Source organism: Neofelis nebulosa, chromosome 2 (assembly GCF_028018385.1).
Source record: "Neofelis nebulosa isolate mNeoNeb1 chromosome 2, mNeoNeb1.pri, whole genome shotgun sequence".
NCBI lineage: Eukaryota > Metazoa > Chordata > Mammalia > Carnivora > Felidae > Neofelis > Neofelis nebulosa.
The window spans coordinates 22,323,703-22,351,458 of record NC_080783.1 but is presented as its reverse complement, the minus strand read 5'-3'; the positions used below and the strand labels follow the sequence as shown (position 1 = coordinate 22,351,458).

At 38.6% G+C, this 27,756-nt stretch overlaps 1 protein-coding gene across 4 annotated transcripts in view; it reads right to left on the bottom strand.

Moving 5' to 3' along the window:
• BARD1 (BRCA1 associated RING domain 1) overlaps positions 1-27,481 on the bottom strand; it is an 88,478-nt gene extending 60,997 nt beyond the window's left edge. The window contains exons 1-4 of one of the 4 annotated variants that reach the window (XM_058706004.1): positions 27,211-27,305; positions 20,807-20,919; positions 15,666-15,722; positions 11,027-11,175 (exon numbers count right to left, since the gene is read on the bottom strand). In XM_058706004.1, coding sequence (XP_058561987.1) covers positions 11,027-11,081 — 55 coding nt within the window. In that variant the 5' untranslated portion in view covers positions 11,082-11,175; positions 15,666-15,722; positions 20,807-20,919; positions 27,211-27,305. Of the gene's footprint in view, positions 1-11,026; positions 11,176-15,665; positions 15,723-20,806; positions 20,920-27,210 lie in introns of all 4 variants that reach the window. The other 3 variants (XM_058705994.1, XM_058706012.1, XM_058706021.1) reach the window with 3 other exon arrangements.
• Between the last annotated feature and the right edge of the window lie 275 nt (positions 27,482-27,756).

Here is a 27,756-nt window from a genome sequence, read left to right as displayed (position 1 = left end):
TTTTGAGTTGAGACCTCATGACAAACTACAAAAGGGAAGCAGTCACATAAATATCTAGGAAAGTGGTTCCCAAGTAGAAGGTAGAACAAGTGCCAAGGTCTTAAGGTAGAAATGAGTTTAGCATATTCAATGGATAAAAAGCAACGTGGCTAGAGCTTAGCATATAAAGAGCTCAGCATATAAAGCATGTAAAGAGCTCAGCCACAAGTATTACTTCTGGTATTCCTCATTCCATCAATCTCTGAAGTGGGAGGGCTTGAGACTTCTTCACCTGCAATCACCTCCTTGGTAATCTCATATATATACATACACACACATATATATACATATATATGTGAGAGATATATATATATGAACAGATATATCTGTTTATATATATATATATGTATGTGAACAGATATACATATATATCTGTTTATATACATATATATATATCTGCTTATATACAGGGACAACTTCAAATGTGTATGTGCCACCCAGACCTCTCCCCTCAACTTCAGACTAATATTCAACTGCCTACTCAACAACTCTTAACATGCACGTCTACTCCTAATAAGTATCTCACACTGAACATGACCAAAACTGAGTTCCTGATCCACATCTTCCCAAACCTGCTCCTCTTATAGCTGTCCCCATTTCAGTAAATGGCATATCATCAATCCAGTAGCCTAGGGCAAAAACCTTAGAATCAAACTTGCCTCTCCTATCTCTTTCATGCCTTATATGCAAAATGCAAGTTCTATAGCTCCAACTGCAAAATACATCCAAAATCTGACTACTTCTTACTGCCTCCATTCCTGCCAGCATGGTATAGGACACCATCATCGTGCACTAGATTAGTAATAATAACCTCCTAAATCATCTCCCTGATTCTGTACTTGCTTCCTCCCCCATAAGTCTATTCTCAACAGAGCAGTCAGCGATCCCTTTATAACTCGTCAAATTATGTCACTAAAACCCTCCAGACTTCCACTCTGGCTCTGAAAAAAAGCCAAAATCTTAGTAGCCACCTAACAGGCCAGAAACAACCTGATCTTCCACTACCTTCCTGATCTCCTGTTCTCTCCTTACTTGCCATTCCAGGCACTGGACCTCCTCGCTGCTCTTCAAACCAATAAAATGTTTTATGTAAGTCAGATGGCATGAGTGCATCTGTGTTTTACAAAATCAGTCTTAAGTGGAGCGAGAGAAAAGAGATTGGAAGAAGGCAATCGTTAAGAGGCCAGAATAGGAGTGTAAGTAGAAGGTAACAAGACTGGAGAGGTGGTACGAGGGGAAAAAAAAGAAGTCTTTGAAAAGTATTTAGGAGATAAAATTTATAGAATTTGGTGATGAAGTGAATACAAGAAGGCGGCAGTGATAAGGATGAGCCACGTGCCTCTGGCTTACACCACTGAAGGCAACTAGAGAAAAAACGCTGATGGGGGGAAGGGGAGGAACACGAACTGCCAGGGGTTCTGAGTGTCCTGCATGCATCTGCAGGGTGTGCCAAGAAGGCAAGGCCCTGGCTGCTCTGTACCCAGACACTTCTCAGGACTGTGTTTGCAGCATGCATATCTGAGGGACTGGGCAGTGTCTCCCAGCAGGAAAAAAAAAAAAGCAAGCCCATTTGGGCTTACCACAAAAAGTCAATTCCCTAAGCTTAGAGTTCATGTCCTGTATCACAACCCACTCTGTGTATGCAGGAATCCACAATGGACCTTTTGCCAATTACAATCAAAGTTGCAAAACTGCCAAATAAAACATCAGCAAATCAAATCCAGGAATTTCAAAGGCAATATGGTAAAATACTTGCAAATTTTAAATGTATACACCCTTTCACAAAGCAATTTGGCCTCTAGTCATCTATCTTACCAAATATAGAAAATATCCATGCATGTACCTGCAAACATAAATGTGTAAGAATGTTAACTGCAGCAATATTCCTAATAGCATAAATCAGGGGGGAGAATCAGTGTTCGTCAATCGGCAATGAATTAACTATGGATCATTTACACTACAAGATCTTATGTGGCCACTTCAAGACACTTGTTAAGTGTAGCACAATCTCATTTATGTTCTAAAAATTCTATTGCATTTATGTCCAAATATCTTCATAAATTCATGGAACTAGAAAACTAAACAATGAAAACAGCACCTCTGTAAAAGAAAGCAATTTCTACTTTTCAGTTGAGGGAAAATGGTGGAGGAGGACTTTCACACTTTACACTTTTATATGGCTTAATCTGTTGTAAAAAGAATGCTCTCTTATATTTCTTATATAAATTAAACAGAAAACAAAACTTGTTTAAGGTCATAGAACTAGTTGCTGAAAGGGCTAGCATTTGAGCTCATACCTATTTTCACAAAACATTAAAACTTTTCACCAAGTATCACTACATGCGATATTGTAATTTATAGTAATAAAATATATTAGGTCTTCATCTACAGTTCCTGGTACAAAGGTCCAAAAACCTTTGTAATTTCCCAAGAGAACCTATAGGGGCATCTTTTGTTATAAATATCTAGTTATGTTTCCAGTTTCTAAAATAGTATGAGTGATAAAGAGGAAATGGGTGTCTTCTCTTCTTCGTAACTGCTTCTTTCAACCACACCTAAGCTTACATTAATGAGGTGACTTCTTGGAGTCCCTCTAAGGATGAAGGCTGGTTGCCAGGGGAACCAATCAAGATGAGAAAGTTAAAGCTTTCAGTCCCACCCCCAACCTTCAAGAGGAGAGAGGAGCTGCAAGTTGAACTAATCACTAGAAGTCAATGATTTAATCAATTATGCCCAAAAGGAAGGGTTTAGGAAGCTTCCAAGTTGATGAACATATGGAGGTCTTGGGAGAGCAGCACACCCAGAGAGGGCAATAAAGCTTCACACCCCTTCCCACACTCCTTGCCCAATGAATCTCCTCTCTTTGGCTGTTCCTGAGTTACAACCACTTAATAGGGAACAGTAATCTAGTAAGTAAAACATTTTCCTGAGTTCTCTGAGTCACTCTAGCAAATTAATCAAACTCAAGGAGGTCCTGGGAACCTCCAAGATAAAGCCGGGTAGCATCTGAAGGGCGGTGGGGGGCAGACTTGTGGGACTGAGCTCTTAACCTGTGTTGGCTCTTAATGCTATCTCCAGACAGGCAGTGTCAGAACAGAGTGAAACTGTAGGACACCCAGCCAGTGTTACAGAACAACTTAATGTGTGGAAAACCCACACATCTGGTGAAGTAGAGGAGTAGTGAAGTAGAGGAGGCACACAGGAAAAGTGAGCTTTTCTTTCCTCTCTATATATTATCATCTCTATATGTATTGTATTTTTTTAGACCTACCAATCTTGCCCATTAACAGAAGAGTAAGAAATAGTGAATGAGTTGTATAGTGATCTACTTTCGGATTCTGTCAGTGATCCTCCTTCAAGTTGTCTTATTTAGTTTTTGCCTTTCAGCCCATTTGTTTTTCTTTAAAAAATATTCCCAGGGCACCTGGGTGGCTCAGTTGGTTAAGCCTCCAACTCTTGGTTTCAGCTCAGGTCATGACCTCACAGGTTTGCAACATCAAGCCCCACATTGGGCTCTAAGCTGACAGCGAGAAGCCTGCTTGGGATTCTCTCTCCCTCTCTCTCTGCCCCTCCCCAATTTGTGTTCCCCTTTTCTCTCAAAAATAAATAAATGTTTAAAATATATATATATATTCCCTCAAAATTCTTTCCTCCCACCCCACACAGGGGTGGTAAAACCAACCCAGGTCAGCCCAGCACAGTGGTGAGCACAATCAGTGGTGCTCAAAAAATACTGGCGAATAAATTATTTGATATCTGCTCTTAAATCTTGAGAAGCATTTATATAAGAGAGGTTACATTTTAAAGGCTAGAAGAAAACTTGAGAGTCACTCAATTCTCTCACTTGAAGAATTAAAGTTAAAAAGAGAGGAGAGGCAGGGAGGTCACCCAATCCAGCATTCCTCTCCACAGGAACTGGATTACCAAGATGCTGTTTCAGGTATAGGAAAGAACCCAGGAAAGGCAGGGAAACTGGAAAAACTACCACCACCACCTGACAAGGTTAACAATGCCTAACAAATAATTTCCTACTGCCTGAACTCATTCTCCAAATTGACAGAACTAGTAATCTCCTTTGACCAACAAAGGTACTTGGAGTATGTTTTATTTGTCCTAAGAAAGAAAAGAAAGAAAAGCAAGAAAAGAAAGAGCAAGCTATCATATTAATGTTTTTTTCCTGAGAAGTCACTCCTCATTCAAGATGAAGAGAACTCTTTATTTATAAGACTTTTCTTCCATTACAGACTCTAAAGCAAAATTTTAACAAACTTCGTTCTAACACTATGCTACTTTAAAAAGAAAACCAGTGGTATCTTTTTTCCTAAGAACTGGTAACATCTGCTACGTAGGAAATAAATGTGTCTGATGCTACTAAGGTGTTATATAAAATTGCCAAGTGTGCTTATTCCTGAAAAGTTTGAATACTTAAGAGATACAACGTAATTTTAGTTTCATTTTTCTTATTTGTTTCTGGGAATAGATTTCTTCTCAACATTCTCATGCCTTAAAATATTAACAAGAGAAAAGGAAATTATGAAAGAAGTTATTTTTAAATTCCTTTTAGGTACTTTTTATTCACACAGAACATTTTTTTTTATTTTATCATTTAAAATTATTAATACACCAGAGGATGAGTAAACTAAAATCTCCAATCTCTTTAGGTCAAAACTGATTTTTCTATTCCTCTTTCACCTCCTATTTCGTGGGCATAAAGCTCCTATGTTTATAAATAGATCCGTAAAGACAGCACTTTAAACAGGTAAGAAAAATGAAAAATAGATTTTAAAAAACAAATAATTCGTATTTAGCTCTGTAGAAAGTTCACAGACATGATCTCTAGCGAAGGAATTCAGTCAAACTCCATTCTATTCCAAAGAAGCCATCCCTTCCTCCTGGTGCAAATGGTAGCATTATACTGCCAGAGAGGAAGACAACAAACCCAGCTGAAGCCAGGAGTGTGTAGCCGAGTAACATCAGACTCTCTGGCATCCTTCTTACATCCTAGCTGAACATCACTTGGTCCACAAAGTGTTACTAGATTAGGATCTTGGAAATAAAAACAATCAAGATGAGGTATCTTGGAAATAAAAACAATCAGAGTGAGGTATCCATTCACACAGAAGACTTAATGTCTAGTTTCTAACAAGGTCTTTCCTCTGCAGTGATTGGTAGATTTCAAAAACAAGTCATTTCTGATATAATTTCACGCCTAGAGGAAAGGTCAACACGAAATGTTACCAGTGTTACTTTTTAAGAATCTAGATTACAAAGACTTAACGGTTAATCCTCTGGTAGTCTGTAAAAACTTGTATTTGATTTTCCAAAATTTCTTTTAAAGATAGATGATGACATTTTCAATTAAAAACAAGTCAAATGCTAGGACCCTCGGGTGGCTCAGTCGGTTAAGTGTCCAACTCTTGGTTTCAGCTCAGGTCATGATCTCAAGGTTCATGAGTTCAAGCCCTGCGTGGGCTCTGTGCTGACAGTACGGAGTTTGCTTGGGTTTCTGTCTCCCTCCCTCTCTCTGCCCCTCCCCCACAGGCACACTGTCTCTCTGGGTGTCAAAATAAATACATTAAATTTTTTTTTTTTTAAACAAGTCAAGTGCTAAAGTCCTTAATGCTTATAAAATTTACAAAATGTAGAATTTCAGGGTGCCTGGTTAGCTTGGTCAGTGGAGTGTGCGACTATTGATCTTGAGATTGTCAGTTAGAGTCCCATGTTGGGTATAGAGATTACTTAAAAACAAAATCTTTACAAAACAAACAAAACACGATGTCATACTCAGGTCTATGTATCCCTTAAATTACAAAGAAGTGAATGAAAAGAGCATATATTCATGTAATTTATACATACACAATAATCTCACTAATCATCCAGTAGCAATAAATACTCTCAGGAAGATTTCATTTTGACCTTTTTTCTAGACTTGCAATTGTATCAGAAATGACTTGTTTTTGAAATTACGCATCTTGTCCTAACTAAGCAAGGACCACAGCAGCAAACATGATTGTAAATTCTGCATTTTACACAGCATTTCTAAGTTTAACCTGTAAAAAGCAAAACCCCCACCTTGCTGGAACATAAATCACAATATTAACAGCTACAACAATTTTTATGAGTGAATGCTTCTAAGCATTATAAACTGTCATATTCATTTCATGAAGAAAAATATTGGTCCTTCCTCCACATAGTAAATTTCTTCATGATGACATTTTTAAAAATTCTATCCCTGAGTATAAATATTTCTGAGGACACCCACAAGATATCGAGGAACAGAGATGCACATGTTGCTAACAAGCAGCTTTGCCAAGTTTTTTCTTAAAATTTAATAATAAACTATAGAAAAGGGAGGCAATTAGAAAATGTGATTTAGCTATCATTAATCTACATCAAAGGATTATAATGATGTACATTGTGTGCCTTTCAAATTATTCTCTATTATAGGTTTCACAACAGAAGTTGAGAAATCTCTTTGACAAACTAGTCCCTTATTAAAAATCAAAGGAAAGTACTTTGCTACCATCTGTGCAACATTAACGCCTTCAACCGCAAGAATGATTATTTTGTAAGTTAAGAAGTATTCAGTTCTATTTTAAAAAAACAACAGCAACACAACTATTCAAATGTTCATCTTCATCTATTATAAGAAAGTCATAACATATATGAAACACTATGTAATTCACTATAGAAAGACAAGCATCTCTTTGGAAGCCAGAAAACAGAAAAGGAAATTGTGATCCCATGAAAGCATAATCAAAATGTTTTGTTTTTTTTTTTTTTAGACGTCACCACCAATACCAACAAATGCTTCACAGAGCCTGACCAGCACCTGCAAGGTCTGATTTAATATGATGGGAAGCAATATAAAATACAAACTTTTAAATTTAACTCCATTAGTAGAAAACAGATTATGTTATAAAGAATAAGGTAAAATTATCCATAAACGGTTTTCAGAAAAATTTGTGACAATCTTTTCTCTTGAAAGTACACTGAACTGAGGAAAACCTGTTCAAGTATTTAGAAGCTCATTTTAAAAAGCATTACTATAAATCAGGCTTCTTTATCTCTAGTATATCATATACCATGTCCATGATTTGACAAGTTCTTCCTAATTACCCACCTTAATTACAGTAATTATATATTTCATAGTAAATGCAACTAACAAGGTTCTTTTGAAAGATAAATTGTGAACTACAGGGCTTAAAAAAAATAGAGATGTAGATATCTGACCATCCCACTTAATTCATCATCGTCAACACCCATTTAACAGAACTAGATGATTTTCAAGCTACACCTTGGGATCACTTAATCTAACACCCTTATTTTATGAGATCTGTTTCCAATTTCCTCATTATAAAGAGGATAAACCAGGATGCCTGGATGGCTCGGCAGGTTAAGCATCCAATTCTTGGTTTTGGCTCGGGTCATGATCTCACGGTTTGGGGCATCAAGCCCTGTGTTGGGCTCTGCACTGACAGCGTGGGCCTACTTGGGATTCTCTCTCTCTCCTCTCCCTCTCTCTGCCCCTCCCCACCCCACACACCTGTGTTCTCTCTCCCCAAATAAACAAACATTAAAAAAAAAAAGAGGATAAAACATAATTTGTCCCCAACTGTTAGTTCCCTCTACCTAGTAACCTAGTACACCTTATACCACTTTAATTTTAGAGGTACTTGCTACGTAAACTAACATAAGGTACTACATAAAATATCGAATACACTATAAAGAAACAGAGAAATACCCTCAAAAAAACTCCAATGCCCTTTGAGGCTAGTTTGTTTTGGCAGAACCTCAGGAGGAAAAGTTAATGCAATGCCACTAATCAGCAGAATAAGCTTGGCACCATGTAAATTATAGCTCTGGACAGAGATTTATATTTCAATATGTTTACACCCTAGATTTACCATCTTCTGTAAAAGGAGAAAAGGAAGATGTTACCATTATAAAATGAATTGTTGAAATCAAAACCTGAGAATTTGTTTTAAAATTGTTTTGGGGATGTCTGGGTGGCTGAGTCAGTTAAGCGTCCAAATTCGGCTCGGGTCATGATCTCATGGTTCATGAGTTCAAGCCCTACACAGGGCTCTCTGCTGTCAGCCCAGAGCCCACATCAGATCCTGTTCTCTTCTCTCTCTCTCTCTCTCTCTCTCTCTCTCTGCCCCTCCCCCGCTCATGTGCACTCATGCACACGCTCTCTCTCTCTCTCAAAAATAAATAAACATTAAAAAAAGTTTTTTAAATAAAATAGCTTTAATTAAGTTTAGTCTCTGGGGTATGAATTAACCCTTACCACTGCCAATTTGTCTCCAATTCAACAAGTATAATGAACACCTATACACCTAACCAAAGCATTGTGCTAAATGTGCAGTGTAAGTAGGTAAACAAACTTACACTGTGACCTTCCTGCATAACCTAAGTCCTCAATTTCCTCACCTACAGATTAAGTGATTTAGGATGACCTTCCTGCTCCTAAAATTTTGATTGTATGTTATCCAAACTGTGAAATTTCAATTCATGCTAAAATAAGTAATGATAAAGCCAGCACTGCTGAAGTCTGGTCAGACAAAAGTAGTTAGTACTCACTATAATAAGGAAAATGAGCACAAAACGGCTTTCGAAAAATGAATCACCATAATCCTCTCCTCAAACTCCCAATCTATTTTTACATGACAAAGACAACATTCTAAAAGGCCTCTGGCCCCATGCAAAAACTTATTCTAAACCTGATAATTTTTATAAATATCCTTAGCAGTGATGAAATATGGAGACATTTCATACATGGTCCACAAAATATGAAAACCATACTAAAGACTCAACCATCATTAACGCCAATAGAATTTCTGGAGAAGTCCCCTACCTTATTCTTCTTTGCACCCCAAGGCACTATACCCGTACCCCACTATGCTATAATTCACTACCCATCAAGAGTTACTCTGCTTCCTTTTTATTAGCATTAAAAAGGTCACATTACACATTACATTGTTATGGGTTAAACTGTGTTCCTCATAAAATTCATCTATCCAAGTCCTACTCCCAGTACCTCAGGATGTGACCTCAGGAAACAGGGTCATTACAGATATAATTAGTAAAAACTAGTAGAGTGGGACTCTATAGTGCAAAAAGACTAGTGTCTTTATAAATATGGGGAAATTTAACATAAACACGCATGCAGAGAGAACACCAAGTAACACGAAGACTGCTATCTACAAACCAGGCAGAGAGGCCCTTCTCTCACAGACCTCCCTCACAGACATCCTTCCCTGACAGACATCCTTCCCTCACAGACTATGATGGCACTAACTATACCAACACCTCAATCTAGAACTCTAGCCTCCAGAACTGTGAGATCATAAATTTGTATTATTTAAGCCACACAGTTTGTGGTGTTTTGTTACAGCAGTCTGAGCAAGCTAATATATTACTGCACAGAAACTGGAGAAGAATCACATCAAACCATCACGACAGACAGAATTCTCAGAATAGCACCTCAGGTGTCAATGCATAGCCAATGTTCCTAAGAGACCACACATCTTGAAGATTCTGACAAAAGCCACTTTCAGGCAGACATGAACATTTTTCATATTGTACACTTAAATCAAGAGTTTAAGGGCACCTGGAAGACTCAGTCTGTAGAGAATGCAACTCTTGATCTCAGGGTTGTAAGTTTCAGCCCCACAGTGGGTGCAGAGATTACTTAAAAATTAGCAAATCTTAAAAAAAAAAAAATTTAATCCTCCCCCTCAACTCCCTCCAAAGATGCATGAACTCTCTTTAATCAATGGTATCTGTATGGGGGGGGGGGGGGGGGGGGCATATCATACACTAATCATTCTAATTACAAAATTAAACACTATCAGCCCTACCTCTGAGTAAGAAGGAAAAAAATACAGATGATAATAATGAAGTTTCTTCATTATGCTCTTAAAGAGATTTATAATGCAGTATTATTTTTTCAAAAAGGTAAATACTTTTTGAAATGTATATGAGTATATAATTACATCAGAAAACATGTAAAACTTTATCACGTAGCATATTATATCCTAAAAGAATAGCGTCTAATACAATGATGAGATGAAGAAAACTTTTCATAGGTAGACTATGATTTAAATTCTTCTTAAAAATATGGACCTAGTCAATAAGACAAAGTATTTGCCTTGTTTCTTTAATTTGTCTAATCAACTTCACCTTTAGTAGCTGACAATAACACAGCTTGTCAGAAATCTAAGATCAGAAGATTTAGAAATGGAAATTCAACCATTTTATGTGAGCATTATCAATCATTCACAGCATCCTGCCAATCAAGAAAAGGTTATCCTATAAACATAAGCTAAAATGACATGATCTGATCAATAAAAAGACAATTCCAGTATCTAATTATGAAGATTCAAAACCTTTTACTTTCTTTCCACAGCTAATTAGTTCTCAGCAGAAAGCACAATGGGAAGATATATAGTTAATACACAGAGTCTAAGAACAATTTGAAAAACATTAACCCCCATTTAAATAGAAAAGAAAATGAATATTAGATTTTTGCTCTTTCAAAATGTGCTCATCTAATTAATTCAGTCTAGAAAAGCGATGCACAGAAGGTTGTATTCTATCTTGTAAAAGTGTATTTAAGTGAATTTAAGGACAAAATCACTTTTCCATGTATATTATTCAGAAATTATTATAACTGTAAAAAGCAGGCAATGTAGGTGGTGCAAAGTGTCTGGACTGACAATCAGAAGAAATGGGCTCTATTTCTCATTTCCAGTACTAACTACACATGTGATGTTAGGTGAGATCATTTAACCTCTTTGGACCCTGCTTTCTCTAAGTGATCTCTAAGTTATCTGTCACTTCTCAAAATAATTGCAAACGCTGTCAATCTTCAAATCTGAAATATGCCATCAGAATTCCTGACAGATCTTTACATACTTTCTGTGATCAATATGAATTCATCATCAGATATTTCATGAAGAGAGAGAGTGATCTTTCTCACCTGATAGCTTATTGTCATGCAGCAAATTCCGGAGCTTACTACAAAGCTGGATCATGCTGTCCAACTGTCTATTTATCTTCACATCTTGTATCCAGGCTGGGGTGTAACACACTGGACATCCGGTTCCAATGCAGTCACTTACACAATTACTTTAAAAATGTTAAAATATATATACATATATATACATATCAATGCATTCAGCAGAATTTTAATTCCAAAAAATAAACATAAACAGTTTGAACAGAAGTAAATAAAGGTTGTTTTAACAAGCAATGGGCAATCATATAATATTTGTTACAATGATGTTTTTGAAAGATTATGATACACACATACAAAATCTGTACCTAAAGTCGCTTAGGCCATTTGATATGAAGAGATTTTAACTTAGACATCACTCTGCAAATCTTTTTCATGCAAATAAATCTATAGCTTCTAAGGGGTAAGAGTACAGAGAGGGACATAAATAAACATATTTAGTACCAAATGCATAACAGCCATGCATTTCAACCTTTTCTATCCTAAATCTTAACACTATGTTTCACGGAAAATTACTGCAAAGAGACTGGGAAAGGTAATTTTTGTTTTGTTTGCAGACAAGTGTCTAAAGGTTTTAAAGTAGTTTCTGAGAAAAGATACTTGATTCTTTCAGACATTTTTATAACCTGTAGACTCAATTAAATCATCTCAGGTTATCTGTCTAGGAGTTAAAGTCTCACAGTTAGGGGGATTTTCTTAACTTTAGGGGTTACAAACCCTTTGCAAATCTGAAGATATACATAAGCTCTTGTAGAAAAAAAGGGGGGGGGGTCACAATCCCCCTCCAAAGCTTATCTGTGGATTCAGAAATAAGAAACCTAACAATCCACTCTTCCCTTAGCCTCACCAAAGGAGCTCCAACAAGACTGGGTAACCTAACTGATAAAAACCACATCTCTCCCAAATACCACATTCCTTTTCATGTGACCCACTCATTTGTAGGCACAGAGGATTCTTATGAGATCCTTCCAGAAAAAGCCTGTGGTTAGTTCTATTATTTGTATCTTAGATTCTGGCATGATTTCTGATACAAAGTAACTCAATAATATGTTATAAAACAAATCTGTAATCCATACCTGGGCTAAGAGAGAGTTTCCAGATGAATGTCAAATTTCTTTAGCAAAGAAAGGGACTTCATTGAGTTTCTTTGCTTGTACTTAAGAACCCTTAACTTAAAACTCCAACAGACAAAATAGGGAAACTGATTGTACAGGGAACTGAAATCATCAATTGTTACGTAATACTTAAGTATTTGAGGAACACGATTGACAAGAGTCACAATCCACTCATCAGGAAATCATTACCTTATTTTCAGATAAAGAAAATGAAATCCAAATAGGTGAGACACTTACCCAGCACCACACCAGTACTCAGTCTATTTTACACATTCTATAATGTTCATCTTATAAATGTTCTCAAATTATTTTGTAAACATTAATCTAGAATTCTGGGGAAAGATATCACTTCTCAATAGATCTGTATAACTCAGTAAGCCAGTATTTTCCAAATGACCGACAGATGTGGTCAGGAAATCATACTGGGTGAAAGATCCATTCACAGCATAGGATAAGTCAATGAAATTTATTGGAACAGAATACAAAAAGTTCACTGGTATTCTTTTCAAGTCCACACTGTAACAAATCTAAAGAAACTAGCACTTGCTAAGTAATGGTGTCGTATCAAAGAAGAATATCCATAATTATCTAAAAAGGCTATTTAAAAATCCTTCTTTTTTCCAACTATGCATATGTATAATACAATATCTTCCTCACTCACATACTGCAATCAAAACATTAGATCACAACAGAATGATTACATAAGTAGATACGAGAATCTACAGTCTTCTATTCATCAAAACAATGAAGAGATTTGCACAAATATAACACAGTGTCACTCTCACTAGTTTTTCTTTGGTTTATAAAATGGTTACTTTTCCTTAAAACAGTGTGACTTATGTTACTACGTAATGAATTTATTACTGTTATTTTTAAGTGAATGGTATTTTTTAAATGTCTCAGTTTTACATGGTAAATACACACATACAAACAAAACTGCTTTGGGATCCTCAATTTTTAAAGGTGTAAAATGATCCAAAGCCAAAAAGTCTGCATATGTCTGCCATATGTTTTAAATGATTTCTACCTTAAAGAGAATACATGGACTACTTTTATCAGGGATTGACACAAAAGTACCTTGGAACTACCATAACACTGTCAATGACATAAAAATCTGTGCCCCTCCAACCAGCACCCCTCCACTTCAATGCTTCAACTAGACTGGTATATATCAAACCATCTTTTAAAACTGCATGGTATTTACGGGGTGCCTGGGTGGCTCAGTCGGTTAAGTGTCCAACTTCAACTCAGGTCACGATCTCACGGTTTGTGAGTTTGAGTCCCATGTTGGGCTCTGTGCTAACATATCAGAGCCTAGAGCCTGCTTCAGATTCTTTGTTTCCCTCTCTCTCTCTGGTCCTCCCTCCCTCCCTCCGTCTCTCTCTCTCAAAAGTAAATAAACATTAGAAAACTGCATGGTATTTACAACATTTCCTAGCAGTTTTACACAGCTGCAAATCTGCAAAGAATACAGTTACCCAATTCTTGGCATCACATAATCAAAATTTGTCACCGATCTATTACATACAGCAAGTACATCAGCTGAAACAAAATAAATCTGCTTACTACCAAGTAAGGACAGGAAGTGGGCATATTTCATAAGGGCATCATGGGAGGTCTTTTGGAGGTAGTGATCTGAGTTGAAATGTAACTGATGAAAAGTTAGCCTCACAAAAATTTGGCAGTACATTCTAGAAGGAGGAAATAGCAAGTGCAAAAGTTCTGAGGCAGGAATGACTTTGGTGTGTTTAATGAACTAAAAGGAGAAGGTAGCTAGACAGGGTGAGCTAGAAGGAAGTGTGGCTGGAGAGACAGGCAGGAATTGGGTCCTGTACAGGTCTTCCAGACCTTATAGTGAAGAGTAAGGATTTTATTCTAACTGTAAAAGAAGCCACTGGAGGATTTTAAGGAGGGTAAGGATATGGATGTGATTTACATTTTTAAAAGATCACCATTAAGAATGTAGAAAATGAGGAAGGGGAGCAGTTAAGAACTTATTACACTAGTCTGAGGAGAGATAATACAATGGTGGCTTGGATCAAATAAACAGTAGTAAATACAGAGAAGAGTGGGGAAAATTCAAGATTCAAGGCACATTGCGAGGTGGAAGTCACAGAACTTAATGATGTGACAAGGAAGAGCAGTTGGGTATTACTTGTTGTTTCTGCCTTGAGCAGCTCTGTAGTCGGCAGTCTGCTTTATTGCCATGAAGATCTCTGACGTGGGCACAGGGGAAAGGAGGATGACTGATGCACGTGCCCTGCCCATGTGAAGTCCTTGTCATCATCCAAACGGAGAGCGGATGGGCAACATGTACTATTCCCTATCCCAGCCTCCAGCTGGATATGCCCCATATATCAAATCCATGTTTCCAGAAGGAAAACTGGGACCCCAAGCATAGTCACTTCCCACACATCAGCCCACAGCAGTCACACAGTAAATTATTTTCTTGTGTGCTTAAACTTCATGCCGAAGTCGTTCATGCCAGATAGTCATGAGTCATTACTGAAGTCATTAAAAAACTGATGCAAAGGAGGCTATGTGGACCCTGTCTCAGAGACAATTAAACCAAGACATTCAGTCCTTTAATTGATTTCTCCAGAATAAGAAATAGAATGAGATGAAAATCTAATATTCTAATCTATATGCCAGGGCTTTCATACTATAACATGGACATAATTCCATAGTAACTATTATGGCTTGAACTGTGTCCCCCAAAAAGATGTTGAAGTCCTAACCCCCGGTACCTAATCTTATTTGGAAATAGGGTCTTTCTCGAGATCAAATTAACATGAGATTATCGAGGTGAGCCTTACTCCAGGAAAGCTGCCATTCTTACAAAAAGGGCAGGTTTGGACACAGAGACAAACATGCACACTAAAGAGAAGGCTGTGTGAACATGAAGGTCAAAATCAGTGATAGACCTACAATCCAAGGAAGGACAAAGATTGCCAGAAGACAAAGGTTCTCCACCACCAGAAGGTAGGACAGAATCATGGGACAGGTTTTTCCTCACAGCCCTCAGAAACAACCACCTGCTGACACCTTGCTGTTGGACTTCTAGCCTCCACAGCTGTGAGACAATACATTTCTGTCATTCCAAACCACTCAGTCTTTGGGACTTTGTTACAGAAGCCCCAGAAAATTAATCCAGAGCAAGATTTTCACAATCTGTAAGGTCTAGACTCCAAAGTAACCAGAAGGGGAAAAAAAAAAAGAGCTGTATTTCAATTACATAACAGATTTTTCTCCCCAAGCTACTTGCTAAGCTATGCAACTCTGAACAAGTCACCCCCTTTGAGCTTTGATGCTCTTATTTGTAAAGTAAGACAGTTTTATGCATCAAAATGAGACAATGTACAGTAAGTTATTTGTAGCCTATGAGAGTTACACAAACATAACACACAACATATTACTAATATGGTAATTATTAGTAATGACCTAGTAAAAAATATAGTTACACTATGGATCAAGTCATAATTACTTACCTACAGAAGATGTGCTCACATCCCCCTAAACACACAGGCTCCCTCAGAATATTAGTGCTGTTTGAAGAAAGGAAGACAATCAAGACTTAGGTCATTGTGAGATAAACACTTATTACCCAACATTTCATAAATCCAAGGGCCAACACTACTGTATTTCTCTTTCCAAAGCAGAAGATTAGGATATATTTATTTGAAAGGCTGTTACTCACTGATTAAATATTGTATCATCACACATCTGCTGAATTCAAATAGCTACTAGCAAACTCAGTGCAAACTGTAACGTTTTTTATAACGCATATAGTGGGAATTCAGAAAGAAGGAACTTTATGTAAGTATCCCTATACCTTTATAGAGGATGGCAAAACCGACCACTGACTGCTTCTTTCAATTACTAAGATACATCTTCGCTTAATAATTCAAAGTATAGACCATAAATTTCAAAATAAGGCCTAAAAGGCAGAATGACCATATATTGTCCAAATGAGAACATTTCTGGGAGTGACAGGGCATGACAACTAAACAGGACACTGGGATAGCAGGTGTAAACCAGAACTGACCCAGGAAAATCAGAACATCTGACCACCTTGACCATAAGCATTCATGGTTTCCCATAGGAATACACTGGTTTCTGGTTATTGTTAAGAGGCAATTTATTTTACATAGATGCCTTGTCAAAAATACAGCCATTCTTTCAGTTCACAATTAACTGACTGTTTTGTTCGTTAAGCAACTGCAAACAGGAATCATCAGATTGACATTCTACGGACTGAGAGTCATGGCATTGGGGAAAGAGAGAGAGAGAAACACAATTACTGTCCATCAAAATACCTGCTACATTTGATAATCCTCAGAAAGTAACAGTACGTACTTATTAATAGACACATCAAGTCATTGTATTCAGAGAGCGTAATGCAGCAAGAGCAAACAGGAGAAAATAAAGCTTTTGAAGGATGAATATTTTTTGTGCTTGGTTTATTACACTAACCTTAGGACCTTTAGGTATTTACAGCATTATTATCCAATTACCTCTGTATATGTACCACATATCAATAAAAACAGTTTTCCACATTTCTTGAAAGATCAAAAGTATCAAATAGCACATTTAATAGATGTGAACATTAAAGTGAAATTGAGCTTTCAGAAAGAATGCTAAAAACAGAGTACACACCTATAATGTTATCCTCAAGATACCAAAAATGGTGCTCACTGACATTATAAAACCCATTGCTTTTTAAAAACTCACAATGTCTGATTTTTCTATCCCACCACACAGATCACAGTGTAAAAATATGACTTGTGAAGTGCCAGGCACTTTTGTGACTCTGGCAATGAAGATGATCTCTGCTACAATGCTCACGCTCCTCCTATAATTTCTGCTCACTATTTCACCCATCAAATCTAATCTGATCTCTCCTGATCAAGTGTGTTGAATTCTACTTCATCACAAGTTTGGCTCTAAGATCTCAGAAGTGATGTATCTCACTTCCTCCTATCATTATATACTCCCTATATTTTTTTTATTCCACCACTCTGACCAAACCTCCACCTTCAGTTGCTCTCTGCCTTCAGACAAGGCCATTCAGTTCATTAGCTCCTTGGATTCCCAGGCCACAATTACTACTTCACGGACATCTCCACCACCACCCTATTTGCACTGACCTTTTAGACACTCACAGATGCCAGGAATACCAGATAGGCCCCACAGTCCACTCCTTCCTTGCCTACTCTCAGGGGATGAATAACAATGATAAAAAGACAGATATATACAGACAGATATATACACGTGTCTCTATACATTCAGTTGGTACTTTCTTCACCTTTGTATAACAAATGCTTGAATAGATGGCTATTCAAAACAATCTCCATGCTCCTAAATCCCATTAACCTGACTGAGCTTTTCACCACCTGGGCCTATTCCTTCCTCTTCACCCATAACCCTCTCCCTCCCTCTGGGCTCAGGGGGAAAGATGTCCTGAAGTCATTCTTCCTTCTTAAAGTGTGCTGCTCTCCCTGTCCCTAGATCCAGTATCTTCCCTGTCTCCTAAAGTAGTCGATTCTCATCATTATACTCAGCAAAATTTCTTCTTCTATCTGCAACTAAACACGCACAGGTACTCTCTCCTCCACCCTAAAAAGTAGCCCTTTCTTCAGCTCCTGCCTCACTCTACCTTCAGCCCCAGCTCTTCCCCTCTCTGTGGATGTAAAGTCCTCAGAAAGTGCTCTACATGGTTCTCTCCATCTCCTTATCTCCCTAGCTTGAACTCCCAACTCTGCTGAAACTATTCCCTAAAGCATTTTTAGGCCTCGTTCTCCCTGACTTCTCTGTGAGGCAACACTGATCTCACATTCTTTCCTGAAACCTTTCCTTCTGTTGAGTTTTAATTTTCTTATAGCACATTTATCCGCCTATTCCAGCATTTCGTTAGCTGCTTCTTTTCCTGTCTCTCAATTGTAGGCTTATCCCCAGGACGCAGTTCACAGTCTTCTGGCTTTCTATGGCAGTACTCGACTCAATGCCTTCATTCTATTTCTAAACTTAAATTTCCTTTTTACGATGACTCTGAACCCTTTATCTCTGGTTCTGACCCTTCACCCTAGCAATGAGATGCTATAGTGTGATTAGCAATGATTCTAGTATCTATGAATAATTGACAAATTATACTAATTCTAATTAGTGAGCTAGAATATATTTTTTGTTGCTGTTAACAGATGAAGAAGGACACTGGAAGACTGACAGAGAAGTATATGCATGTGCAGAAAAGTATGTATGCATGCATAGTGGAAGGAGCAGGGAGAGGGGTGTTATACCCAACACTGGGAGAGGGAGGTGTGGTGTCAAGTTCAAAAAATTGTTAATGAAGAGCTCACAGAGCAGATAAAGAGTGGCACTGATCTCTGTCAAAGCCAGGCTTTCAGACAATGGCTAGAGCTTAGAGGAGAAGACACTCTGCAATAAAACAATTTTTATTACAACCAGACAATAAGTATCAAAATTTTAAATGCATCCACTTTTTTTTTTTTAACTTTTTTTAATGGTTATTTATTTTTGACAGACAGAGAGACAGAGCATGAGCAGGGGAGGGGCAGAGAAAGGGAGACACAGAATCTGAAGCAGGCTCCAGGCTCCGAGCTGTCAGCACAGAGCCCGAAGCGGGGCTCGAACTCACAGACCGCGAGATCATGACCTGAGCCGAAGTCGGTCGCTTAACCGACTGAGCCACCCAGGCGCCCCTAAATGCATCCACTTTTAATTCAACTATTCCCGTGTCAGGAATTTATCCTTCAGAGATACTCAGGTGCTTGCAAAACTGAAACTCTAAAATACCAAAGATGTCTATCTAGACAGGATAATAAAGAGATTCCAGAGATTAAGAAATAAAACGTCATATATATATGTCTGTATACACACACACACATATACACATATACATACATACATACACATATATACATATACACATATATATACATATATGCATATAAATATTTCTTGTTTTAAGGATCCAGAACAGCATATGACATCCCAAGGGTGACAAGGGATACCCAGCCTTCAAAATAATGATTGAAAATTATTTTGTCCTTCAAATTTTATACCCAGTCATCTCCCACAGTAGAAAGTGAATAGATAATAGTAAGAAAACTGATCTTTTAGTGCAGGAAGTTAGAAAGTTAATAAATAATGTCTAAAATGGAAAAAATCAAGAGGTAGCAATAGAAACCTATTATTTGGAAATGTAGATGTAAACCATGAAGAACTAAGAGATGAAAGAAGTTGTATCTGGAGTACAGATGAAGCAAATGAATATTTTTATTATATCTCTGACTTAATGACTGTTGATTATAGTCATGCATAATTTTATTTTATTTTTTTAAGATTTTTTTTTTAAGTACTCTCTACACCCAACATGGGGCTTGAACTCACAACCCTGAGATCAAGAGTTGCAGGCTCCACTGACAGAGCCAGCCAGGCACTCTGTTCACAAATAATTTCAACTAAAACTTTGTAAAGGCCATGGACAAGGATATTCACTCCAGCACAGCTTATTAAAGCCAAAGACCAGAAACAATCTAAATTTTAACCAACAAGAAAATGGTTAAATAAATCATGATACATCTCCCTGATGTATAGTATCTTCTCATCTGAGGCTTACAATGCTTATAAAAACACAGAACCTCTTAAAGGACACATAATAAATTGATCATAGTGGGTTCTTAAAGAAAAGGATTCAGGCCCACCTGTCATTCCCTTAAATATTTAATCACCATATACCTTAATATTTTAATGCATGTATTATTTCAATTTTTAAAAACTTAATATTAGAAAGTTCTTCACAATCCAGTTAACTCCAAAGCAAGCAACATTTTCTTGCACTGCTCCTCCACAAAAAAAAAAAACCTCTGCTCTCAGCAGGCCAGTGTCTGTAACATTTCTCAAATAATACCCAAGATCCAAAACCAGATTGCTCAGGCTGTTCTCCCATCCTAGAATACACTTCTTCCTCACAACTCCCAAAACTATTCAAGCCCAACACATTATCCAAATATTATACAGGATGATATAATAAAAATGACACTAAACAAAGCACAGAAATTCTTGAATTTTAGTTTCCATACCATCACTCATGCAAAATCTGTACCTTGCACCATACATGTAAAGAACACAAGGTTGACTGCAATACAATCTATATTAAGGAGCTTATAATCTAACTAGGTAATCTGATAAGCAAAGTTAGTGTATGATTTAAGAGAATTACAAAATGTTCTCAAGTTCCAGAGAGATGGCTTCTAGTTGGAGCCCTGGAAATCAATGCTGAAAGCTAAATTATTTTGTATTTTATCTGCTTGATTCCTTATTTTTCCCCCTGGTCTCCAAATAGATTCTAGCCCTACAAACAAGAGATCTTGACTTTCATTTTTTCTGAGCTCCCCACCACTACCTCCCTAGCATGGTGCTATACGAACAGAATTTCGATAAATCCTTAGTGAATGAAGCAAATGGAAGAGTACATGCAAAAATGAATTTATATTAAGAATTCTATTTTATCTTTACCCTATTCTTTGTTTGATATACATATATATTAGAAAGAAAAAAGTCCAGAAGAATAAGAAAAGACATTTGCATGGTAACAGGATTTTTGTACCTTGAAAATTCAGCTACTCTACTTTTTCCAATCTGCAGTCATACTTCTGTTACTTCACATGTAGTTGATTTGGAAAGATCAGCGCAGTCAGAGGATTATAACTTGGGGAAAAACTAAGTAGGGAGAACAAACAATTTTTTTTTTTTTTTTAAAAAGGGCCTATTGATATAAAAATTTCTTTGCAAAGAAGAAAAGGAAAGTAAATTCAGCTGAGATTACAATACTGAGGCAGACCTATTTCTTAACAGAATGGCTCCCTAAGCTTACTGAGATAAACTGCTACTTAACATTAGGCAAGATAGCTACCACAATGCTCTTACATTTTAGAAAATCGCCAAGTTATTTTTAAGTGTGGACCAACACATTTAACACCAAAATGCATAGGCTCTTCAAGCCAATTAAACAATCTGTTGTATTTGTCTTCAGAATAAACAAAATTGTTAACAAGGGATATGAATAATGACACAAAGGCATCTTATTCTGTGTATTTTGTATGCCAGATTCAAGTAAATCACATGGAAAAAAAAATTTTTTAATCATGTCTAATTATTTAGTGTTGATAAATACTGAATAAATCAAGGAGCCAATATCCCAAAAGCCAAATGGGCAATAGACTCCTGTCTATTAATGACTGATTATAATGGGATCTATTGTTATGAGACAGATGAGCACAGAGAATATTATGCATACCTGCCTCAAATACTTCTGGTTATTCTGTCCTTTACTTCTTTTCATTCAAAGCAAAACAGTATCTAAGTAACTGTCCTTAAAGCTTTACCTCTTCCACCTAATGCTCAAATGTTGATTTTAAGGCTCTTTATATTCTCTTCCCTGCTCACTTCCAGAAGTGTGCTTTCAAACCATCTAATGCAGATGACTGTCAAGAGTGCACTCCCAGCCTAAAATCTCTCCTCAAAGTCCCAGGCTCATTATTAACAAGAACTTCACTTGTAAGACCATCCCCAATGCTATGGGGAACAGGTGCTCAATGTCTCTGGTAAGTTTCTCTGGCAGACACAAGCACTATAGAACACCAGGTATGTGGAGGCCTATAATGGGTCTGTGTAACTCATGGTTCTACCTTTACCTCCCAGGGCGAAAGACCTTGGCTTCTACATCTGCTCAAGACCCTAGTCATTGTTTACTATAGGTAACTAACCCCAGGAACCTACAGAGGATTCTAGGTGAGTCAAGTGAAATTAACCAGGTCCTTATGGTATTCCCACTTGCAAAGACTCCTTAAATGTGATCCTAACTTAACCTAAGTTCTTTAATGCACTAATTTAACAAACGCTAAGAAACCATGAATTCAACACTGTGGCCACAAATGTCAACCTGTCTTTATGAAATGTGTATCAAAGAATCAAAATACCACATAAGTAAATACATTCTACGTTTAGAAGAGATATAGGATACATGCTGAACACCAATGATTTGTGCCCTTTCCTGGATGTATGTTAAAAGTCAATAGAAAGTTTTAAACAATTTGTACCCAAAGGAAACTCATAATTATGGAATCTGCAGAACTAGAGGGAGTCTTAGAAAGCCCTTTGTCCATTTTCCTCATTTTATAGATGAGGACATCAGAGTGACAGGAAAGTTACACAAATTGCTCTACTTAGGAATTATGTGAACCAACTGAATAGTCAGTTGTTAGGCTACCAATTACTCTCTGCCCATCTGACTCACTTCCCCTTTATTCTACAGTACCTTTCAGCATATTGTGATTAGCATACTCCACCAGTCTCCATCTATGAAACTCTTTCCGAGGCCCAATTCAAAAGCCATGAAGCTTTCCTCCACTGGCACCATCCAAGTACACTTCTCTACATCTCCTTGGCCTTCATCATAATTTACCCTGAACTCTGTGTGCATTTTACCCCTTATAATTAAGCGTGTGCTCCTTAAAGGTAAAAAATGTCTCACCATGTCACCACTAATGTGGTCCATCAGTGATCACTTATGGTCCTAAAGAAGAACCAGCATCAGAGCAAGCTAAAGGAGTAATCATCCCACTTAAGGATCACTGGCCTAGTAAAGTGCTTCTGAGCAAAGCTCATGAAGACAAAAGCTTAATTCTGGGGTCAGGAAATCTATCCTTTATTTTACAAACATCCATATAGCACATAAAACATAATAGGCACTGCTCTAAGAATCTTATAAATATTAACTCATTTAATTCTGGTAACCTCATAAGATAGAAACTACTACTAATTCATTTTCACAAATGAGAAAAGGAAGCATACAAGATAAACTAATTTACCCAAAAATCACTGAAGCGGGATTTCAAGCCAGGGTTCAAAATTAATGTTCTTAATCACTAAGCGATGCTATAAGAGAAAATAATCTTTATCGCCTTTAAAATGACAAAAAATAATTTAGAAAAATAAATCATCTATGCCAAAAATCACAAGATTGCTTTTTTACTTTTTACTAAAAGTTGATTTAAAAAGTGCTAGAACTCCAGGGGCGCCTGAGTGGCTCAGTCAGTTGAGCGTCCAACTTCAGCTCAGGTCATGACCTCATGGTCTGTGGGTTCGAGCCCGGTGTTGGGCTCTGTGCTGACAGCTCAGAGCCTGTAGCCTGCTTCGGATTCTGTGTCTCCCTCTCTCTCTGCCCCTCCCCCACTCTCACTTTGTCTCACTCCGTCTCTCAAAAATAAACAAATGTAAAAAAAATTTTTTAAAAAAGTGCTATAACTCCAAATTACACTATAGTAGAGGTCAACCTGCACACACCCAAAAATGTCAAGAGGTACCTAATTTTAACTCACAAAATAGTGTCATATGACACTTGGGGTTTACATTACAGCCCTTATTATTTTTTCCTACTTCCTTTAGGAATACATTATTACTATGCTTTCTGTCAGCCTCTCAAATGATACGGTCTTCCTGTCTCATTTTTCCAAATCTTTAAATAGCTTCTATCTGGTTGTGGGGCTTGGACCTAACACAAATGTCACATCTGGCCTCTTGAAAAAATTTCATCAGCTTCACCTTGGAGTCCTACTTATGTTAAAGGTCAAGAAAGGATGCCCTGTAATGTAGCCAATCCACCCTCCCCACAAGCAATGCTTCCCGTAAAACAGATGCAATATGCTGTATAAGACAGGTGACACCTGGGAACACAATATAGATGACAGCTGCAAGCTGAATGTGAGGGTAATCGGGGTAATCACTAGTCCACTGGGTAGAACTTTGAAACTCTGTAAAAGGGCATACTGACACACAATTTCAAGTAACAGGACACTGCCAGGAATGGTAGGTAGCAAAGCAAGAAGCAGACCATCCTGAGTTGTTCTTTGAAGCAATGGCGTCAGGCAGCTACAGGGAAAGGCGTGGGTGGGAAAAAAGGGGTTATCTTCCCTGGGTAAGAAGAAACGGGTAAAGAAACGCTTTATACACTGTAGACAGTGCCAAGACATATAGAGACACCAACAGGAATGCAAAATCACTTCTAAATATTAAATCCCGTGTCATATAAAATTTTACACTGAGGATTTTTAAACTTAAGACATTCTACCTATTAAAACAGTTCAGCAAACTACAGCTTATGCACCAAATCAAGTCAGTAGACTGTTTCTGTACAGCCTTGAGCTAAGAATGCTTTTTATGTTGTTAAGGGTTGTAAAAGACGAAAAATAGTAAGAACACAGATGGTGGTCAGCATCAGTTATTATATGACTCTTTACAGAAGAAGTTTGCCAAACCCTGGTTAAAATCTGCAAAGACACCATTAAGATTTAGTTGTTATTCCATCAGTGGTTCATATATTAACTTTTTAAGAAAATTCACTAGAGTTCAGTATTATTCTCCACCCAACAGGATAAGTTGTAATAAAAGTCTAGACCTAGTTACTGATGTCTACTTTCAGTCCTCTGGCTCTTATTGTCTGCTCACTTTTGTTAGAAACTAGAAAAATATTTGGCAGGGATAAAAACTGAAACTGGCAGGATGCAGGGATGGCTCAGTTGGTTAAACGTCTGACTTCAGTTCAGGTCACGATCTCACGGTTCGTGGGTTCGAGCCCCGCATCGGACTCTGTGCTGACAGATAGGAGCTTGGAGCCTGAAGCCTGCTTTGGATTCTGTATCTCGCTCTCTCTCTGCCCCTGCCCGCTCACACTCTGTCTCTCTCTTAAAAACAAACAAACATTACGGGGCACCTGGGTGGCGCAGTCGGGTAAGCATCCGGATTCTTGGTCTCCACTCAGGTCATGGTCTCACAGTTTGAGTTCAAGCCCTGCATCTGGCTCCGCACTGATGTTGCAGAGCCTGCTTGGGATTCTCTCTCTACTTCTCTTTGACCCTCCCCCACCTGTGCTCTCTCTTTCTCAAAATAAATAAAATTTAAAAAAAATTAAAAATTTAAAAACAATTTAAAAATAAATAAAAATAAACATTAAAAAAAATTTTTTAAGTGAAATTGGCTGTATTATAGTTCAGGACAACCTACGGATTACTCTTCTTTTTATAAAGCACCTATTTTGCCTTCACCAAACCATTCAGCAAGCAGGCTATGCTTTTTTTGTATTTTTATAAGACACCTATTACTTATCACTTATTCTATAACAACCACCATACTCAACACTTTACACATATAATTTCATTTAGTTCCCCCCCCCCCACAGAATGTTAGCTTCCTAAAGACTGAGGTTTTTGCCTGCTCTGTTCACTAACGAATCCCCAACGCCAAAATAGCACTTTGCAGGTGTTCAATAGTATCTTTTATTAGTAATGAATCCCCATAGGTGGATGAGCAGAGCACTATTATCACTCAGATGGGGAAACTGAGGCACAGAAATTAAATTACTTGAGACATGGATGCCTGGATGGCTCAGTCGGTTAAGCGTCAGAATCTTGATTTCAGCTCAGGTCATGATCAAAGGGTTGTTGGGAGCAAGCCCCCCGCCATAGGGCTCTGTGCTGACAGCACAAGCCTGCTTGGGATTCTCTGTCCCTCTCTCTCTCTCTCTGCCCTTCTCCCCACCTCATGCATTCTCTCTCTCTCAAAATAAATTTAAGAAAAAAAAAATTTTTTTAAGAAATAAATAAATGACTTGGGCCATAATGTCAAAGCTGGAACCTGAATTCAGGCATCCTGACTCTACACTCTAAGTGAAGCACTATGATGTTGCCTTAGTGCCTTCCATACAGAAATGTCCCATCTGAATGTCTAACTTTTGTTTAACTACTAAGGTGTTATTATAATTGCTTCTATTATAGCAACTAGCAGAGCTAGTTTTAAATTTCTTATTCTCAGATGGAGGACCCCTGTGTTATTAAAAAACACACACAACTCAGAATGTCTCCATGTATTCTAGCAAAAGTGCCGCTTTTCTAAGGAGCGCGGTGATTTTTTTAAGTTTTTGTAAAACCAAATATAAGTGCAAAACTCGGTGACAGTTAAGTCCTCATTTTTAAAGAAACAGCTGCGGTAACTTGTGCTTTATGTAAGTTCTGCGGGTTGGAAATGGGCGGGGGGGGTGGGGGAGGGTGGTCAAAACAAAGTCCAAAAAAGTCAGGCCCGCTACAAGCAGAGAGAAAACCTGAGTTATATCCATGCAGAAATACAGAGCTGTGCACACAGCAGGTGCTCAATCAATGCTCTTGGAAGAAATGATAAGGGTGACAAGCCCTTCTTGGTTTGTATACTAGGAAGAGCTACAGGAAAAGCATGGAGTACCAGTCATGAACATGATGTCTTCAGATATAATGAAAACCTTGAAGTGAGAGGGCTCCCATGGTGCAACAGCATGAAGGAAAATAAGAAGCAAAAAATGATAATAAATAGCATCTCTAAGAGCCGGAACCCCAAGCCATACAGCCTTTTGACTAAACCAAGGAAATGAGAAACTGAGTGAGAAATAGAATGGCGGTGTCCATCACACTGCCATCTTCAATCTACCTCCAGCAAGGGTCCCCCAAACTCTCCTCTCCCAAGAAAGAGCTGCTACGGAGTAATGGTCAAAGGATCAGCTCAGCAATGAGAGACAGCTGCTTGAAGCTTAGCGGGCCCCTTCAAACTTGCGCAGCCCGGGGCAGGAGGGATTCCAGGCCCAGTAAAAAGTCCCGATGCCTTAGCCCCACCCCAGCCCTACAGATTCAAAGTATGGAGGCGGGGCCTGAAATCTGCATTTTTTTTAACCACACCTCCAGACGAGTCTTCGGCCCGCTAAAGTTCGACAACTACCACCTTAGTCGGGTTTGACGAAGAAAAGACAAGCAGCGCGGAAAGGAAGGGGATGGGAGCGAGGGAGGGGACAACTAACACCAGATCCCTGGGCAAGTACAAAGTCTGCTCGCCGACCCGACTGCGGGGCAGGAATGGAAGGAGAGAACCGGGGGTTTGAAAAGATCCCCTCCCCCCGCCCTCGCGGCAACTCGCCCGAGGGTCCATCTTTACCAACGCGAGCAGCGCAGCAGCTTCTCCAACCGGTCGAACGCGGCGCGGCTGTGGGCCCAGGCCCCGCGCCCCTCCGGCTCCATGGCGGGCGCGGGACGAGGCTCGTTCCCGGACCGGACCCTCGGCTGCCGGTTCCCCGGCATCGCCCCGCCTTCGCCGGAAGGGCTCTTCCCAGAGCTGGAGACGCGGCGGGCTCGGCGGGCTCGGCGGGCTCGGGCAACGACCGAGACGCGACCAACCTCCGACCCGACCCCAGCCCGAACGGTCCCAGTTTCTGGGCCGGCCGGGACGCTGGGAGGGCGGGGCCCTGGGAGGCGGAGCCCCGGAAACGCGCCAAAAGTCCCGCGCGCGGGGCTGGAGGGGTGGGGCTTGCAGTTGGCGGGAAGGGGGACGGGTCTAGGCCCCCTAGAGGGAAGAAGATGCGAAAAAGCGAGTCCTTGACTTTTCTGAACCGTGGGTTTTAGGGACCTCAAAGCGAGGAACTTTTAGTAGAGACTAATCTCTAAGGAGTGCTGTTTTGACTACCATAGAACTTGGAAAAGTTGT